Source organism: Colletotrichum abscissum, assembly GCF_030869225.1.
Source record: "Colletotrichum abscissum strain IMI 504890 chromosome Unknown Scaffold_12.1, whole genome shotgun sequence".
NCBI classification, from domain to species: Eukaryota; Fungi; Ascomycota; class Sordariomycetes; order Glomerellales; family Glomerellaceae; genus Colletotrichum; species Colletotrichum abscissum.
The window spans coordinates 1,075,994-1,092,264 of record NW_026850010.1 but is presented as its reverse complement, the minus strand read 5'-3'; the positions used below and the strand labels follow the sequence as shown (position 1 = coordinate 1,092,264).

The window sequence follows — 16,271 nt, the reverse complement described above, 5'->3', positions numbered from 1 at the left end:
ATGTGGCAGTCACCAATGTCTGCGCAGCCAATCCAAGTACTCTGCGGACTTCCACATCTGACTTTCCCATCAACACATCTATTTTGAGACCCGGCCACCCGGCTTGGCCGCATCCACTCTCGTGGGAACATCGGCCCTGGACGCAACCATGCCGCTGACCGTGCCGCCGCCCGCATTCTCTTCAATCCTTCCATCCTACCCCACGTGACTGGCCCGGAGACGACCGTCATTGTATACCACCGTCGATGATCCAAATTGGGCACCTTGAGGGAGGCTAGACCCCAGCGCTGGAGGGGCTCTATTTCGGATGCGATTGTAGTCGAATGCGCCCCATCATGGCACACGTGGGATCAAGGATCCAAGGCATGTGAAGGGTTGATAGAGACATTCCCTGAGGATCACGAAGGGAGTATTTATCAGACCATCGAATCCCCCTCAAGTCGTGATGTTGTCTCCTTTCAGTCATTCAAGTATCAAACCTCATCATCTAGTGGTGCTTTCTGATCATCTTGCGCACCCTCTTTTCTTTTTCGATCTCCCCATTCCTTATTCCACACGGGCCTCCATCTCTGTGCAAGAGTTCCTTCTTTGGGCCATCTATCTCGTACTGGCCACTCTCTCAGTCGTAGCATTTCATATACTTGGATCTGCTACCCACGTAGAAGAGCCACTCTTTCATTCTCTTTCGTAAGTCACATTTGATGAGCTTTCGAGGTTGGTGGTGGACGGCACTGATAGTAATGTTAGTTACTTGTCTTTAACCTGTATCAGCCATGTCTTTCACAACATCTTCTTCAGTCACACTACCAGTGCCCGTTGTAGATGATGTTCACCACGACATTCAAATCAAGCCCGGCGACGAGAACAGTTCCGAGCTTAACTTGACGCCGCCGACTAAAGTCTTCTTTCCGCCGAGCAGCAACTCATCAACGCATACTCTCGTAGTCCCTGATGGCGCTCCTTCTCAACCCCCGACTCCTCCTGCATCAAGTAGCTCAGTCGATGACACTGACGACGAAGAAGACGAGATTCCCGTTCCCTCAAAGAAGGGCAACCGTCCTTACCGATACCTGCGCTGGAACTTCGGCTCCGTCTACAGACGCATCTTCAGTCTCGCGTTCTTTGGAAACATCGCCGCTCTCATCTTCGTCATCATCCGCTCCCTCATTGGAGGCATCCCGCTCACGCCCCAAACTTGCGCCACAGCCGTCTCAGCAAACATCCTCGTCGCCCTCTTCATCCGCAACGAGCACACGGTCAACGCTCTCTTCAAACTCTTCGTCCTCTTCCCATCTGCGAAGGCACCCCTCCGCATCCGCCGCACCTTTGCCAAAATCTACTCATACGGCGGCATCCACAGCGGCTGCGGTGTGGCCTCCTTCTTCTGGTTCATTGCGTTCCTCGTCGTCCTCACGGCCCAGCTCAAGAACCCATCAAACGCCGTGCGAGCCTACATCCTCCTCGACAGCTACCTCATCTGCGCCCTTCTCGCTGCCATCATTGGCTTCGCACACCCCAGGGCCCGTGTCCTTCTTCACAATTGGTTCGAGGGGACCCATCGCTTCTTGGGCTGGTCCGTCATCGTATTCTTCTGGGCCCTTGTCCTGATGCTCGCCGCGGACGACAGCACCACGGCCGGTACCCCTTACGCCGTATCTCTCATCCTGACGCCGTCATTCTGGATGCTCATCGTCATCACCCTCCTGGTCGCGTACCCCTGGACCCGTCTCCGCCTGCGCGATGTCGAAGCCGAGGCAATGTCAAACCACGTTGTCAAGCTCAACTTCAACTACGCAGACGTTCACTACGGCCAAGCCGTCCGCCTCACCGACGCGCCCCTCCGCGAGACCCACGCTTTCGCCGTGATCCCAAACCCCGCCGCCCCATCCACCGACGTCGAGAAGGGCCAGTCAACAGGTGGCCTATCCAACGCTGGCAAGAAGGGTTTCTCCGTTCTCGTCTCGAATGCGGGCGACTGGACCAACAAGATCATCAAGAATCCGCCAAAAAAGATCTGGACCCGTGGCGTTCCGCAGTACGGCGTTCTGCGCGTGGCCGGTCTCTTTGAGCCGTGCATCGTCATCGCTACGGGTTCGGGAATCGGACCGTGCCTGAGTCTCTTCGTGCAGAGGCCAGATCACCCCGTGCGCATCATCTGGTCGACACAGCGGCCGGCCGAGACATATGGTCAGGCCGTCATCGATGCGCTCTACCGCGCCGACCCGGACGCCGTCATCATCGATACCAAGAAGACGGGCCGGCCTGACTTGGTTGCGATCACGTATCGCATCTGGGAGAATAGTCGTCGCCAGGCTCTTGGTCTTGCGCAGAATGAGGGTGTTCCCACGACAAAGATGAACAAGAAAAAGATGGGACCCTGCGAAGCCGTTGTCATTATTTCGAACCAAAAGGTGACGAGGAAGGTTGTGTATGGACTTGAGAGCAGGGGTATTCCCGCATACGGCGCCATCTTCGATTCATAGACCGGGGATGGAGCATGGGCCGCGATTGTTATCTTCTATGCTTTTCCTGTATTCTTTATTCGTCACATCATGTTTTGTTCATCTTTTGTCTAGATCTGCATCATTTGTTAAAACTTGCATAGCGGGCATTGCGGCATATGTAGTAGGCGTTTGGGTGGCTATGATAGAGCAGAGGTTCTTGTTTTCGTACGCCAAAAAAATACCAGAGGTTCGGAGAGGGGCAGCTGTTATACTTTTGCATGTTAAATGTGTAGAATAGATCGCACAATGAAATTGACTCATACAGAAACACCCGATATCTTGCCATCCCTCTTGTCACGATAGTGATCTTCAGACTCAAGCAGAAGATTACCTTAGGCGGTCCAGATTGGACCTTCATGGACGGCTGTCCCACCTCTCTGATCATCAGCCAATCACGGCACTCCATGTGGTCGGTTAGCTCAGTTGGTTAGAGCGTGGTACTAATATTTCACCTGAAATGTTGTGTAATGCCAAGGCCGGGAGTTCAAGCCTCCCACTGATCATCTTTTGCTTCTTGTCGCAACTACAGTCCTGTTTTGCACTGGTGAAAAAAGTTTTGGTGTTTTGGGCTGAAAAAACGACGTTGCTTTTTAGTCTTCGTTCCTTTTCGTTCCTCCCTTCCCTTTCGGACGAACTTTCCTGAGTTGGAGTTACCAAGCACGCACTGTGTACAAACGACAAACTTATGTTCGCGTCACACTCCCCATCTTTAAGCGACTTCCCCTGTCCAGAAGTTGTCGCTCAAAGTTTACCTCTTGCTTTCTGCACGGTGTACGAATCCTCCACATCACCCCAACACAACTTGTGTTTTTCCCGTTGATTTCCATATTCCAACATCACGCAAAGACAATGGCGATGTCTTTTCCACGCCAGAATGTCAACGTCGAGGGATCCGGTTCGGGATCTGATGACCGATCATCAGCTTATCAACACGCAGCCTGCATCGCGTCGCATCCATCTCATTCGGACAAGATGAACCACAAGATTGCCGCACACTCATGATCCTACAAGAACCTCCATCTGGCTGGACCGGTGACCGAACAAAAGACCCTCGTCGACCTGACGTTTACGGACTCGGAGCTCAATCCCGCATTCTTGTTGCGGGTCGCAGGCACCTAAAAGTCATATATTACGGGCCCTCCACGACTCGAATTGGGCCTATGTGACCTCCCATTTCCACCGCCCCTTCTCGTTGCGTTATTTGGTTCTTCCAATCGGCGTTGTCGCCAGTTCGTCGTCGCCCTTGGCTTCGGTTGAGTCAGTACCGCGCTGTCGCATCGCCGCGTACCGAAATGGAACACAACAATACACGGCAGGCAACCCGTCAAATTAGCCGGATGCATTTGCTTGTTGATGAATACGTACGAATCCATCAACGGATCAGAGTGACGAAAATGCACGAATCCGTGTCATCACACCTTGGCTGAATAATTCTTACGAATACCTCGCACCGCATTGAGGGAGTCGCCTGGCCTGGACTCGTTTCACCCAAGAACCCAAAAGCAAGACACTGCGCGCCGCCGCACCAAACGCCTGGGATATCGACAAACTGACAGATGCATTTGCTGCTCGCCTTTGCCCCCCGCAATCTCGTGGCAAAGCCAGTGGCGTTGTCTCGGTACGGATACAGGGGCTTTTCAAAGACGCATCGACAGCAAGAAGCCCAAGTCTGCAGTGCCCTCGAGGGTTGCATCCTGGTGATCCTCTCTCCTGACAAGAAGCCAAGAAGTCCCAGCTGACGCCCCTCGACCCCGGCTAGACCCCCGTCGATTTGGGAAGCCCGGATCGAAATGCCGCACCGCAACGTGGGGCTGCGCCTTGTTGCCTCCGCATTCCGTTCCTGGCAATGCCCTGCACGCCTGTTTCGACCTCACTTCACTGTCCAGGACATTGCATCTTGATGTACCCAGACTCGCGGTGTTCCTGTCAAATATCATGACTTTCAGATACGTCAAGCATAAGCTGAGGCTTCATCGTTGCTTTCTTCTTCTTGATCTTCTTTCCCAGCCTTTGTTTCTTCTTTCTTGCGTGCTGGTTCGTCTCATGTGCAAACACCCGAGTCCCCCGCGTCCACCGCTTCATCCCGTTCCTTGCCCCTTCATCTGATTGCTAGTTTCTCCCGCTGCCTCTGGTAGATTGAGGTGCTTGGATCAACCCCGGTCATGAGGCTTGACCAACAAAGGCAATCCAGCACTGTTACATTCCGTTGGAAAGAGGCCCAACCCCACCACTTTCGATGACATGTGCCGCTCTCCCCCATACTATGATGAACCCCGTAAACATACATTTCCTCCTATCGGTGCAGTTGCAAACCATGCATCCATCCACAATCACGGGAGATATCACTGGTCGAGCCGTATGCTGGGAGCCTGTGGTCATGTGGCAGAAGCTGCCAACTCCAGGGTTTGATATCTGAAAGAAGAAAGTAGTAAGTCCCGGGTTGGCGGCAAGACAGACAGCATCCAAGGAGGTTTTGGGCCTTGGCAAATGTCACTGTTCCTTTAAATCGTCTCTTGCCCTCTTAGAAGGCGAAGATAGGATCCGAAATTTTGGTTGCTAGACCTGTGTTGACCTCGACGTCCGGTACCATGAAGTTCTTCAGTCGTTCTGGTGCTCTGGCAGCACTCCTGGCCACAACATCTCGTAGGGTTTTCACAGCATCAAGGATGATTTACTTGCTAACATGCTGTTCAAGTCCTCGATGGAGCTGCCGCCCAATCCCCCACACCGGTTGTCTTGACCGACTCCAAAACCGGCATTATCTTCGACACTTGGTCCGCAACGAGCGCTCAAACGGCCGGGGGCATGACATACGGTTTCGCTCTGCCTCAAAATGCGTTGACGACAGACGCCAACGAATTCGTTGGCTATCTCGTAGGTCTTCTCAGCCCGTCGCCTACCTCACTGACTGACGGTGTTCGTCTAGCAATGCGCTTCCAAGAACGGCCAGGGCACTGGCTGGTGCGGTATCTCCCTTGGCGGATCGATGACCAACAAGCTACTTCTCATGGCATGGCCCAGTGGCTCTGATATCTTGACATCGTTCCGCTGGGCAACGGGCTATGTGATGCCAGACGTCTATGCAGGCGACGCCAAGCTCACACAGATCTCGTCCACTATCAACGCGACACACTACACCCTCATCTACCGGTGCCAGAACTGCTTCAATTGGAACCATAACGGTGCCACTGGCAGTGTCTCGACGAGTGCGGGCTCTCTCGTTCTAGGATGGGCGCAGGCATTCACCAGCCCGACCAACCCCACGTGTCCTGCTTCTGTCAACCTGGTTCAGCATGACAACCAAGGCATCCATGGCGCCGCTCTCGATGCCAACGCTGCGAACCCCTCGTACTCTGCATGGGCCGCTTTGGCGACCAAGACTGTCACGGGAAGCTGTGGTGGCGCCACTACAACTTCGGCGCCACCCTCTACCACCACTACGAAGGCACCCACTGGACCTACCGGTGTTCCCGTTCCCTCTGGCACGTACGACTACATTGTCATTGGAGCAGGAGCTGGTGGCATTCCCTTGGCCGACAAGCTGAGTGAGGCTGGCAAGAGCGTCTTATTGATCGAGAAGGGGCCGCCATCTTCTGGCAGATGGGGTGGTACCATGAAGCCGACCTGGTTAGAGGGTACCAACCTGACCAGGTTCGATGTCCCCGGTCTTTGCAACCAGATCTGGCGCGACTCTGCTGGCATTGCCTGCCAGGATACTGACCAGATGGCGGGTTGTGTTCTGGGTGGAGGCACCGCCATCAACGCCGCTCTTTGGTGGAAGGTATGTTGTCTCTCGGCCGACGAAATTGATGATAATGCTAATAATTTTTAAGCCATATGCCCAAGACTGGGACTACAACTTCCCGGCCGGATGGAAGTCAACCGATGTCGCTGCCGCCACAAGCCGGGTCTTCTCTCGCATCCCAGGCACCACGACACCATCTCAAGACGGCAAGGTCTACCTGACGAATGGCTTCAATGCTATTGCCGGCGGACTTCGCACCGCCGGATGGTCGGAACTTGACCTTAATGCGAACCCAAACTCCAAGAACCGCACTTTCGGCAAGACGCCGTACATGTACTCTGGCGGAGAACGCGGTGGCCCCATGGCGACGTACCTTCTCACAGCAAGCAAGCGCAGCAACTTCAAGCTGTGGACCAAGACGGCCGTCAAACGTGTTGTCCGGACTGGTGGGCACATCACCGGCATCGAAGTCGAGCCGTACTTGGACGGTGGATACACCGGAACGGTCAACGTGACTAACATCTCGGGCCGAGTGATTCTTTCCGCAGGAACCTTTGGCAGTGCCAAGCTTCTTCTTCGCAGCGGCATTGGCCCACAAGATCAGCTCGAGATCGTCAAGAGCTCCACTGACGGGCCTACCATGATCTCCAATGCATCTTGGATCAACCTGCCTGTTGGATACAACCTGGAAGATCACACCAACGTGGGTCCTACTGAGAACTTTGGAGGGTATGAAGACTGAAACTAATTGGATCTAGACCGATACCGTCGTCACGCATCCCGACGTGCAGTTCTATGACTTCTACGAAGCGTACACTGACCCCAACGTCACGGACAAGAATCTCTATTTGCAGAAGAGAAGCGGCATTCTGGCCCAGTCTGCGCCCAACATTGGCCCTCTGTAAGTTAAAACATGCCACTCGCTGATATCCGTTGCCTTTGCGCTAATGCCATCCTAGTTTCTTCGAGGAGATCAAGGGTGCCGATGGCATCACTCGGCAGATGCAATACACGGCCCGCATGGAGGGCAGTCTCGGTGCCCCCGATGGCAGTAAGTATTCCTTCCAGGCCCACCATTGGTTGACGTCTGAACATTAACACTTTTCACAGAAACCATCACCATCAGCCAATACCTCGGCCGTGGCGCAACTTCACGCGGCAGAATGACCATACAGGCCAACCTCGGCACCGTCGTGTCTACCGTACCCTACCTTCGCGATCAGAACGATGTCGAGGCCGTCATCAAGGGCCTCGAGAACCTGCAGACCTCCCTCAAGAGCGTGGCTAACCTTGTCTGGAACTTCCCTCCGCCGGGTACGACGGTCAGAGACTATGTCAACAATATGCTAGTCTCGTACTCGAACCGTCGCGCAAACCACTGGATTGGTAAGTTGACTCCCCACACTCTCCCCTAACTCATACCCGTCTGCATATCGAGATCGCTGACAGACAATCTCGGAAAAGGTACGAACAAACTCGGGACGAGTGACGGTCGCAGCAAAGGCGATTCTGTCGTTGACGTCAACACCAAGGTGTACGGCACAGATAACCTCTTCGTCGTTGATGCCAGCATCTTCCCCGGGATGGTCACCACTAACCCGTCATCGTACATTGTGGTCTCGGCCGAACACGCCGCCGCCAAGATTCTTGCCCTCGCGACCTCGACAGCGCAGCCGCTGTACGGGCAGTGTGGGGGATCGACATGGAATGGCAGCTTCCAGTGTGCTACTGGGCTGAAGTGCACCGTCAAGGACGCCTACTACTCTCAGGTACGGATTCCTTCTTTTTCTTCATGTCTCCTGCCCCAATCTCTCTAGCACGTCGTTCGAACGAGATGACGATGATACTAACGTGATTGACAGTGTCTCTGAGTGGGGTTCCGAGGCAGGGTATCCCAAGTCGAGGAGCGCACGTGGCGCGCTTTATTTCCCAGTTCTATCCACCATGCTTTCACGTGTACATACTTTTTTTTGGCGCCATCTATCTTCCGAGTATATATTTCCATTGGATTCCTCGTAACCTAACTTTCTTCGATAACAAGGTACTTGGGATTCCTCGTAACCCCGAGGTTTATTATATCCACACTTGACTTCAACAAGCGCACGCCGTTTCTTGACTGATGGACAAGTTCTTGTTTACCCCTCGGTCCGGTGTTCTACCTAAACATGCGCACCAATGAAAAAAGGACTCGGCACTACGCCTGACCCCACACGCCAACTGACGTCGTATCTGAGATCTCCCAGCACCTGGATCATCCCCAATTCTGCCTCTTTCTGGGGAGAGTCGTGTGGTCCGCCCCTCTTTCTAAGGTTTTGTTTTAGTCGACATTTCCCTGTTCGTTTACTTCAGAGGAACCACGTCTGGCCGTGCCTGGCAGTATTTTGCCATGTGCCTGTTGATGACGACTGGAGACACGAGAATATTGATGGGGCGGAAAACACATGGGATGAGCGGTGACTTAATTTCCCTGATTCGGGCACATGGAGTTCAACTTGAGTCGCTCGCCCAGCTTATCAAGCTTTCTGATGGAAAACCATAAGGTACGAGTATGGTCTGATTCTGTCCACTCTATCCGTACCTTATTCGTGATGACCCTCGTGACCGTCTATTCGGTGGGTGCAACCCACGCGCAACCCGGCCCCGAAGTCCCCGGTGCCTTGCGTCTCCCGTCACGCCTTGGGTTGCCCTCAAAACGACACTGGAAGCAGATCTTCCAGCGACGGGAAAACTCTAGCGCCCCCCTGGCACGTTCCGTGGTGACAGTGCGGTACTGCAACGGCAGTGTGGGATGGCCGAGCAGTCACCAGTTACGAGCCAGAGAAACCTTGATTTAACCTCGGCGCCGGCCGTGGCGGGGGGCAGTTCGTTCGGGCGCGTATCTCGTAACTGGACTAGACTAAGCTGTAGCGCATCTCCATCTCGGGGTGTCTTCGCCGACAGCTTCGCCGTTACTATCGTCGCGCGACGATACCCGCCCCGCCATCACAACGCTTGTCCAAGATGAGAATGACAGGGCCCATTTCCACCACACCTATGACGATGGTCAAGACGCGACGTTGCGTTTCCCCAGATTGCGGGGTGTGTCAGTCAATCTATGTGGGTTTGACAGCTCCCGAAGAATCATGATAAGAAGACTCGACGTCCCCGAGTTCAATGCGAACCTGTTCTTTCTCTCCTCTCGTGTGCCTCAGCATCCTCCTTACTCTCTCCACCTTCCTTGCACAACGATGCCCTCCCTCAAATCCCTCCTCCTTCTCGGCGCAAGCCTGGCCGCGACCTCGGTCCAGGCTTCGCCCATCCAGTCTCTCGACTTCAGCGGCACCTCCCTCGCGCCTCGCGCCGACCCGAGTCTGACGGGCTACCTCGGTGCCTTCTTCCTCGGCGCGGACCCTTACGTATACCTGTACCTCTCCAACGGCAACAACCCGACCTCGTTCCGTGCGCTCAACTCTGGTTCGCCTGTGATTCGGCCGACCAAGGGGACGGGCGGTGTGCGCGACCCTGCCATTGTTGTGGGCGGTGGCGCGGAGAAGGGGAAGAAGTGGTATATTGTCGGTACGGACTTGGATATCGCAAAGGTATGTTTTTGCTCATGACTCTGATGGGGAAGCCGGGCGCTGATCGTGATCTTACACAGACTACTTGGGATGCGGCCCAGAGACAGGGGTCCAAGGGCATTTTTGCCTGGGAGAGCACGGATCTCGTCAACTGGAGCAACGAGAGACTCGTTGTTGTTGAGAACTCCAGCGCCGGCATGGTGTGGGCTCCCGAGGCCATCTGGGATGCTGCCAAGGGCCAGTACCTCGTGCACTGGGCCTCCAAGTTTGTAAGTCCATCATCGCCTTTGACAATGCTTCTCTCTGAGACTGGTGAAAACTGACCAACGGCGTCAATAGTACCCCGCCTCGGACCCGAACCACACCGGCAGCCCCGGCGCCATCGTGATCCGCTATGCCTACACTTCGGACTTCAAGACCTTCTCCACCCCGCAGACCTACATCGACAAGTCCCCCACCAACATCATCGACCTCAACATCCTCCCCACCGGCACAGACGGCAAGTCCTTTGTGCGCTTCCTCAAGGACGAGTCCCTCAAGACCGTGTTCGTCGAGGTCTCCACCACCGGCCTCTTCGGTACCTGGACCCGTCCCGGTGGTAGCTCTGCTGTCATCGCCAGCGGTGTTGAGGGCCCTGCTTCGTACTGGGATAACCAGGTTGCGGGCAAGGCGCATGTTTTGCTTGATTTCTATGGCGATGACGGGTATAGGCCGTATGAGACGACGAATGTGGCGAGTAACTCGGGGTGGACTGCTAGTTCGAGGACTGGGTTCCCTAGTGGGTTGAGGCATGGTGGTGTTTTGCCTGTTAACCAGACTATTTACGATGCTTTGGGAAAGCGTTGGGGTTGAGCGATTAGGGGATATAGAAAGGTTGTAATGAGTGTACATTTCTCAAGCTGGGGTGAGCTTCTCAATGAACATAATCGTCATCAAAGGTTCCGTGAGAGTGCCTTCCAAGTTTAGGTCAACTGGTGTACTACGAGGGAGGACTTGTGTATTGAGCAGTCGCATAGCTATGTGCTATAGTCTTAGCGACTTGAGGCAATTACTAGTGAGTTATATGAGGCTTGGAATTCTTGGGAGACGAATAAAACACAGACCGGATGCGAATTGGTATGTTCACATCGAGGAATGCGTCAAGGTCATTGGCATCCGCGGACGAGTTCCCCACCGCCCATGACCTTGGACATGGCCACAACTTTGAGCGAAGATAAGTAGAAGGAAAGCAGGGCGTGAAAAGAAAAAAAGAAGTTCACGTGACGCAAAATGAGCCGCCTGTTAATTCATGTAAGACCACCAAATTCGCAATCGCGTACATGCCGAAACCAGGCATTCAAATATCCATCGCTAGGCCATATAAATTTAGGCACTGCTCATGCCTATGTCTGCGTTCCCGTTTCATGTACAGGCTCGGGGCCAAATGGGTGGCAGCCATTCGGCTGTACCATCACATGTCAACAGATCACCCACACCCTAACAACGCAAAGTAACGAGAATTCCTTGACCGAGGCACGTTGCGTCACATCTATATGGTACCTGAGTGTCTCGCAACGTCTCTCAGATTCATAATTGCGTGGTACAAGTTATGCATTTTCGAGGCGTTCGTGGTACTCTGAGTACCTCTGTCTTTGATCCATCCGTCTAGAATCAAACGATGCCCCAATCTCCGCTCTGTGAAGCCTGCACGGCGTGAAAGGTGCTCGCCGCCAAATGAAAGCCTGACCTTCGGTGTCCCAAGAGATTCGCAATGCTCCAAGTTGTGCCTGTCTCGACCCTCACTCCTCCGCCGAACAAAAGTCCGGCAACAACCTTGCTTCATTCGAATCTGAACAGGCCTGGGCTAGTGACAGCTGATATTGAAGCCTTGTCAATTCAAGCGACTCTTCTGAAATAGCCATTGATTTGACACCGACGTCGTATGACCACTTTGCGTAAACGATAGACGTGAGACCGAGTACAAATCCTACGAATGCGAGAAAAGCGGCAGCAGTTGCGATCCAGAAGTTGGCCGACTCGATCAAATTGAATCCCTTAGAGTCAGGAACGAATTGCCAAATTCCGCTCCTCTTGCCTTCGGAAATCTCAATGAGCTTCTTGATCTTGCATCCCCAGTAAGGATAACTTTCCAACTCAAGTTTTCTCTCTCGACCGCAGTAGCCCAAGTGGTGGAATATTTGTTTCTGCTTCCTGAGGAAGGATTCTGTGCAGCGGTCATTGTGTGGAAAGAGAAGATTGAGAGTATCCAAAGCTTCACAGATGATCTCTTGTGGCACTATACAGTTTTCTGCTTGTCTTGAATGCGCCGAGAGCCATATCTTGTGTTGGTATACCATAATGACCGTTGTTCGCCGATTGAGTTCGATTTCCAGATGCCGATCCAGTCGATCCGTCCATAGAATGCTACAGTTGTAGTAAACCGCCAGGTTACTCAATGTAAACCTGTAGTCAATTGCGCCATTGATTACTTCCGGGGATTGTCTCTGAAAAGTTTCTGCGACCACTTTCATTAAGGACGATCCTGTTGTCCACAATATTGGCGGTTCCGGCTGCGGCATCGTCGTAAGCCGAATTTTCATCATGGTAACCAAAGAGGCTGCGATTGATATTGTTTCTCTCTTCCAATTATTATCGTTCCCAAAATTCTCGAGGTTCCTTGTGATATCGTCAATCGTTCCATTTGCCGACTCTCGTACAGAGGTCATGATAGCTCTCATTTCCTCGATTTCCACAACACCAGGCGAAGACGGCGGATTTATTCGCCATGCTCCGCTTATGTTATCTGTTGCATGCCTCGAAAGCCTGACATAGTGCTCAGAATCGAAAATGCTGAGCAACATTGCCGGCCAAATTCGTGTACAAACTTCGGCTTCTTCCAAGCCACCCGAAGGCAACTTGGAGATGGAAGTTTTGGCCCTCAGCGAGCCGAACATGATCATACGAAAATCGGGTAATCTTTTCATGAAATGAGGCAGAGTTGAAACAAAAGGAAGGTACTTGAGGAGTAGAATAAAGCCCTCGTATTTAGTTGCTGCGTTACACAGCCTGTACACAGCCTGCATGAGGTTTCTTCCCGGCCACTCAATGCAAATCAAACTTGGCAAAGCCTGCATGTGCGAGTTCAGACTCCTCTTTCATCATTGGCTTGGGCTGCATGCGCCCCTCGGCGCAGACGGAGCTAGCATGCCCAACACTGCACGCCCAACGCTGCATGTTAGGCAGATATCTGCCTTGCGGGCGCACCAAGAGCGTAAGGTAAAGGCCCTCCCGCGCTTCTCTTGGCTCTAATGAAATGTCTTCAGACAGGTAGCAAGATTTCAATCTGTTCTATCTCACATCAAACCCCCCCCCCCCCCTCTCCCCTACCACACACACACATCTATATACATTTCCCTGGCTCTCTCACTATCATCCATTGCCATTTTGCGAGGCAATAAGCTCCTTTCGACGACATTAACCTGCGTCATCAAGGACATGGATGACATGGATAAGATTGCTCGACGAGACCAGAATTCCGGGCTTTCTCATAGAGAAGCGCATCGTATTAACCAAAAGAAACGCGGTTCTACGTCGAGCAGGAATAAGAACGCTGATCCTTCTCGACATCTCACCACAGCATCTTCCTGGAACAGAACGACAGTACATACAGAGACACCTGAGGGGTTCAATAATGCATTGGATCATCTAGACCAGAACATACCGGCGCGCGCCACTTCGATCGAGGGTTCGCACCTCTCAGGTTCGACTCAGGGACCCGTTCCTGTTGTCTCGGATGTAATCCTACCAACAAATGATGACCACTCACGTATCCATAGCCTGGAGAGCTTCAAAATGGACAGTCTTTCAACCGACGAGCATCTGATTACCATCCCCTCCTCTAAGCTATGGCTGTGGGAGGAGAGCTGGCACTGGGATGAGCGAACATGGGTAGCTTATGAAACTGAGATACCCGTGCCGTCCCATCTTCAATCAAGGTTGGCGGAAATCAGAGATGAGACATTGATCAATCTGAAAGAGGTTCAAACTGAGATGATGAAAAAACAAGCCAAAGAAACCAGTTATCACAAACAACGACCTTCGCGAAGGAATTTGCACGTGGAAATTCGGATGTCGGGGCATCAAAAACGCCTCAGAAAAACAGTCGTCATTTCTCCCTGCATCTGGATCCTATGTGGAAGCAAGGAGTTTCGAGATATGGTACGGAAAGCGCTAAAAGGAGGTCTGGCGGGATCAATAGCAAGAAACCTCTCAAGCTCACGCGTGGAGATCCACGCGAAAGCTCCTGAGTTCAACGCTACTGAGGCTCTGGTTCCTCTTCCTCAGCTACGGCGCGATATCGAGAAAGGTTTGGGGCTGAGATATGAAGATACAATCATGATCCATCATGTGGAGGCAGACCGGCGGCCTAACAAGTCTATGTCAGTCTGCGGATTGCTGTGCTGTTCCACAATTCTCAGAGACAACAGGTTGATCGGACAAATAATCTCAAGAGTTGGCGGCTTATTGGTCAATGGCTTCGAGTTATTCGACAATATTGACGTACCAATAGCGATGACGACGTCACACGGTTTGTTCGATTATATTCGGCAGAATGACGGCGCCGCTAGCGCGTTGATGGATATCACGATATCATCATTCAAACCTAACCTGCCAGGAAATGAATATGATCCTATTACGATTTCTGACTCGGAACCAGATTCCGACTCTAGTTCTGATGTCAGCGGCCCAGGCTCAGACAGTGGGGATGCACAATCTACTCAGTTAGCCTGGAGAGAAGAACAAAGTCTAGGGAGAAGAGACCCTGCAACGGTTTACAAATGGATGGCAATTGAAGAAGTCATCGGACTCAAATTCGCCAAGCACCAATTCCCTCGCGGCGTGTTGGACAGCTCTAAGCCGAGCGATTATGCTCTCCTGACTTCGGCAGATCTGGCGGGATTCCGCAACGCAACTTCGTGGCGCAACCTTGCCCCAGAGCTTCCATCAGACGAGATCACATCAAGCCTGAAGAATGATGAGCTTACGGAGGGCTCTCTGCTCATGGTCTTTGCCAGGGACGAAGTGAAAGAGGTCACGCTGCTCCCTGGCATTTCAACAATGCCATCTGCGCAAGGTGATCCCCTGGAAGTCAGAAGAATTCAGCTCTCGGCGCCTTTAGGTACTAGTCATCCAAAAGAAAAATAAAAAAATACATACGATCACCAATATTGACTTGGCCTTATCGCAGCACGCGGCACATCAGGTACATGGCTAGTCAAAGGGTCAGCATTTGCGGGGATGGTCGTTGCTTTCTACCCGAATCAGCCCATGGCGATGTTCATAACGGCACAGGATCTACTACAGAGTATCGCTGAATCATTTCCTGATCTTCTTCTGCCCTCGAAAGACAGGCCACAGGACCCACTGGCACAGTCTCAAGCCCATAGACAGTCCAGGGCTGACGCATTCGGACATTCCGCGGAGAATCAAGGTAAGCTAAATTCACCAAAAACTTAATAACGGTATTAATTCATTCGCTTTATGAATTAGGTACCATGCAGAACACCGTATTTGGTGTCACAACAGAAAACGTATTAGGGAACGATCCGGAATATACCCCATCTGCTACAAACGAAAAATGATTCACCAGACAGCAAACAGCAATTGCCAGTACCAGTGCCAGGATCTGTGGCCAAGAACAGCCCCAATGAAAACACATCGAGAGACCACAGAAACAGTCGTGTGACGGTTTCTGGCAGTTCATCTACGATTCCGTCGAGGACAAGCGGTAAAAGCGTAGCAACTAAGATTCCAATCTGGTACTGTGTAAGCAAGAGTTTCCGAAAGTCCAATTTGGATTCGGAATTGTCGACTAACACAAGTGACAAGCACAACTGTTCGACTGGGCCTCTCAATTGTAATATTGATACCTATTGCCCATATTGCTATCATCAGAGGTGCAGTGGGTGTACAACACAAACTTTGAGGAGACCAGCGGCCCGTTAGATTCAGCCATATGGGAAGCGCCTTTCAAAATGCTAAAGCTCTGCAAGATGGAGTGAATTTCAACGGTAGATGACAAAATGGCGGCCAACATCCAAAGTAGTTTGTCCCTCATGATCAGGACTGACCTGAGTCATTGAACCGGTTCGTACGGAAACATGTAGGATCTTAAAACTCCTTGTGAATTGTTATGAGGGATTTGATTTGATACAATTCTTTCGTCTTCATCATAACCTTTCATGGAGAGGTTTTTGGACCAAGTCAGTCAATCGTTTCGATAGGTCACGTGTGGAAATTGAGGAATCGGCCGTTTTGGGGCGAATATTAGGGATGAACCGTTGGGGAGTTTGTGCGGGCCAGGAATAGCCGCCGGGAGGGAACAAAACTTTTGTCCGTTAGTAGTTCATCCGCCTCTAGTAGTAGTAGTAGTAGTAGTAGTAGTAGTATTTAATATTATCAGGGATAGGAGTATAACCTCCGATT

General features: G+C 52.2%; 6 protein-coding genes across 6 annotated transcripts; 5 read left to right on the top strand and 1 right to left on the bottom strand.

Annotated features, from left to right (window-relative positions):
- Positions 1-773: 773 nt before the first annotated feature.
- Positions 774-2,483, top strand: CABS01_06093 (tat pathway signal sequence; the record flags this gene model as incomplete). The annotated part of the gene is made up of 1 exon (XM_060539460.1): positions 774-2,483. One exon carries the CDS (start codon positions 774-776, stop codon positions 2,481-2,483), a length of 1,710 nt encoding a protein of 569 aa, XP_060404855.1.
- A 2,609-nt stretch (positions 2,484-5,092) lies between these two features.
- On the top strand, positions 5,093-8,120 carry CABS01_06092 (fungal cellulose binding domain-containing protein; the record flags this gene model as incomplete). Its single annotated transcript, XM_060539459.1, has 9 exons — positions 5,093-5,147; positions 5,200-5,378; positions 5,431-6,285; positions 6,338-6,952; positions 7,008-7,150; positions 7,209-7,300; positions 7,360-7,635; positions 7,714-8,018; positions 8,112-8,120. The coding sequence occupies 9 exons, from the start codon at positions 5,093-5,095 to the stop codon at positions 8,118-8,120; spliced, it is 2,529 nt and encodes an 842-aa protein (XP_060404854.1).
- Positions 8,121-9,037: 917 nt separating this feature from the next.
- Positions 9,038-9,253, top strand: CABS01_06091 (uncharacterized protein; the record flags this gene model as incomplete). Its single annotated transcript, XM_060539458.1, has 1 exon — positions 9,038-9,253. The coding sequence occupies one exon, from the start codon at positions 9,038-9,040 to the stop codon at positions 9,251-9,253; it is 216 nt and encodes a 71-aa protein (XP_060404853.1).
- A 223-nt stretch (positions 9,254-9,476) lies between these two features.
- On the top strand, positions 9,477-10,658 carry CABS01_06090 (arabinosidase; the record flags this gene model as incomplete). The annotated part of the gene is made up of 3 exons (XM_060539457.1): positions 9,477-9,827; positions 9,887-10,075; positions 10,146-10,658. The coding sequence occupies 3 exons, from the start codon at positions 9,477-9,479 to the stop codon at positions 10,656-10,658; spliced, it is 1,053 nt and encodes a 350-aa protein (XP_060404852.1).
- A 926-nt stretch (positions 10,659-11,584) lies between these two features.
- Positions 11,585-12,646, bottom strand: CABS01_06089 (uncharacterized protein; the record flags this gene model as incomplete). The annotated part of the gene is made up of 1 exon (XM_060539456.1): positions 11,585-12,646. The coding sequence occupies one exon, from the start codon at positions 12,644-12,646 to the stop codon at positions 11,585-11,587; it is 1,062 nt and encodes a 353-aa protein (XP_060404851.1).
- Positions 12,647-13,280: 634 nt separating this feature from the next.
- CABS01_06088 (uncharacterized protein) lies at positions 13,281-15,427 on the top strand (the record flags this gene model as incomplete). The annotated part of the gene is made up of 4 exons (XM_060539455.1): positions 13,281-14,151; positions 14,266-14,964; positions 15,034-15,276; positions 15,336-15,427. The coding sequence occupies 4 exons, from the start codon at positions 13,281-13,283 to the stop codon at positions 15,425-15,427; spliced, it is 1,905 nt and encodes a 634-aa protein (XP_060404850.1).
- Between the last annotated feature and the right edge of the window lie 844 nt (positions 15,428-16,271).